Here is a 2,506-nt window from a genome sequence, read left to right on the forward strand (position 1 = left end):
TTGTACAATATCTTTATAAAGAAATCTTCAAATCCATTCTCATTGAATATTTAAGAATTCACATCTTCATTTTTGTTCTCTTCACTTTCACATACGTGTGTCTTCCTATTATATGTATGCAATCATTATCGCATTATCTATGGATAATATTTCTTCAAGTATAATCTGTTCCATGGACGTTCCAATTTTCGACCCGTGTTCTTTCCTTCAGGATCCATCAATTCATAAGCTCCATTTCCAATTATTCTTTTAATTATGTAGGGTCCATCCCATCTTTTCTTCAACTTTCCATCATTTCCTCTTTGATAAGGCGGTATCTCTCGCAACACTAATTCTTCTGGCTGAAAGTCTCTTATTTTTACGCGCTTGTTATATTCTCGAGCTATCCTATGATGGTAATTTTTCGTATGTTGCAAAGAAACTTCCCTTCTCTCTTCTAGATCATCCAGTTTTGTTAGGATTAAATCCTCACTTAAATTCTTTTCCCATGCTTCTCGCTTAGTTGTAGGAATTATAACCTCAATTGGGAATACCGATCCATATGTCAAGCAAAAAGGTGACATTCTTGTAGCTTCTCTTCTAGTTTGTCTGTATGCTCATACCGCATTGTGTACTTGTTTGCACCATCCTTTATTATATCCCTCTAATTTTTTCTTCAATATATCTGCGATTGTCTTATTGGTCGCCTCAGCTTGACCATTGCTTTGTGGATACAATAGGGTGGACTTCCCGCTTTGGATTTTGAACGCATTAAGCAACATTTCTATATATTCTCCTTCAAATTTTTTTCCATCATCGGAAACTAGTTGTGCTGGGATTCCGAATCTGCAAATGATATTCTCAAATATGAATGTGAAAACATCTTTATCTCGAATGTGCTGCACTGCTTTCACTTCTTCCCACTTTGTAAAATAGTCTGTCACTACTATTAAATATCGTTTTTGCCCTGTTCCTGGTATTAATGGACCCAAAATGTCCAAATGGCCATTCACTTTTTGATGAGTTGAGCATTGCCCCGGGTGCGTGTATTTTCTTTCCATGACATTGGCACTCTTCACACCTCCTTGACACTTATTTCGCGTCTTCATGCATGTATGACCAATAATAACCTTGTATCTTCGTTCTATACGCCAAAGACCTTCTCTACTATCCATCCACCAATATCTCCCATCTAGTGTTATCTATCAACAAGTCTTTAGGGTTCCCACACTCTTCATCTATATCCATCATCTCGTCCACACTTTTTCATCATCTTCTAAAGGGAATTCTGCCAACAAATCTGCAATTACTTGCGACTTTGGGGAAGATAATATTTCATACTTGATCTCAAAGTTCCCTATTTGTGCATTCCACCTCTCGATCCTTCCTGATCTTTTTGAATTTTTCATTCCTGACTCAATTGGTATTTTTGTTAACACTTTGATCTTGTGAGCTTGAAAATATATACGAAGCTTTTGTGTTGCATACACCAGTGCGAGTATTAGCTTTTATATTTTTGAATAATTCTTCTATGCGGCATTATAAGTTTTTCTTATGTAATATATCGGTTTTTCCACTCCTTCATCCAGACGTAGCAGTACGACACTTAATGCGTGTGGTGTTGATGCTAAATATATTAGTAACTCATCTCCTTTTTCCGCCTTTTTCATGATGGACAAATTCATTAGATGGTTCTTTATATTTTGCAGCGCTTTATCGCATTCATCCGTCCACTTGAACTTAGTCCCTTTTTCAGAATATTAAAGATATGGTTGCACATGTCTGATGATCGAGAAATAAATCACCCTAACCTGAAAACTTTCCCGATGATACTCCGAAAATGCATTTTTCAGGATTTACCTTAATATTGAATTGTCGCATCTGTTCAAAGATTTCCCTTAAGTTGTCTACATGATCTTCAACTTTCTTACTTTTTACCAGAATATCATCAACATAGACTTCTAATGTGGTATGTATCCACTGTGTGAACACCTTCTCCACCATTCTTTGATATGTCGCAAACCGCGTTTTTCAAACCGAAAGGCATTTTTGTATAACAATATAATCCTCTAGGCGTGAAAAAAGCAGTATGCTCTTCGTCTTCTTCAGCTAACGGAATTTGATTGTAACCCTTGTATCAACCATCTATGGTATGTCTGGCAATGGATAACTGTCCTTTGGGCATGCTTTGTTTAAATCACCGAAGTCACTGCAAATCCTTATCCCCTTATTCTTCTTTGGCACCACCACGATATTTTTTATCCATTCTGTATATTTCGCTGGTCTTGCTTCAAGCATCTTCTCTAGTTCTTCTTCTATCTGAGAATGATATGTTGTTGCTATCTTACGTATCCTTTGCTTGAATGGTCTTGCATTCTTGCTAATATCCAACTTATGACATGCAAAAGATGGATTTATTCCTGGCATTTCTTCCATGCTCCATGCGAAGATGTATTTATATTCTCGTAAGAGGTTTATTGTTTTTTTTCTTCTTCTTTTCCCATCTTAGTTCCGATTTTTAATATCT

The 2,506-nt window shown here is 36.4% G+C and overlaps 1 protein-coding gene across 1 annotated transcript; it reads right to left on the reverse strand.

Annotated features, from left to right (window-relative positions):
• Positions 1-596: 596 nt before the first annotated feature.
• LOC113325191 (uncharacterized protein K02A2.6-like) lies at positions 597-1,154 on the reverse strand. The gene has a single exon (XM_026573405.1). It carries the CDS (start codon positions 1,152-1,154, stop codon positions 597-599), a length of 558 nt encoding a protein of 185 aa, XP_026429190.1.
• Between the last annotated feature and the right edge of the window lie 1,352 nt (positions 1,155-2,506).

This window comes from Papaver somniferum, chromosome 11, assembly GCF_003573695.1.
Source record: "Papaver somniferum cultivar HN1 chromosome 11, ASM357369v1, whole genome shotgun sequence".
Taxonomy (NCBI): domain Eukaryota; kingdom Viridiplantae; phylum Streptophyta; class Magnoliopsida; order Ranunculales; family Papaveraceae; genus Papaver; species Papaver somniferum.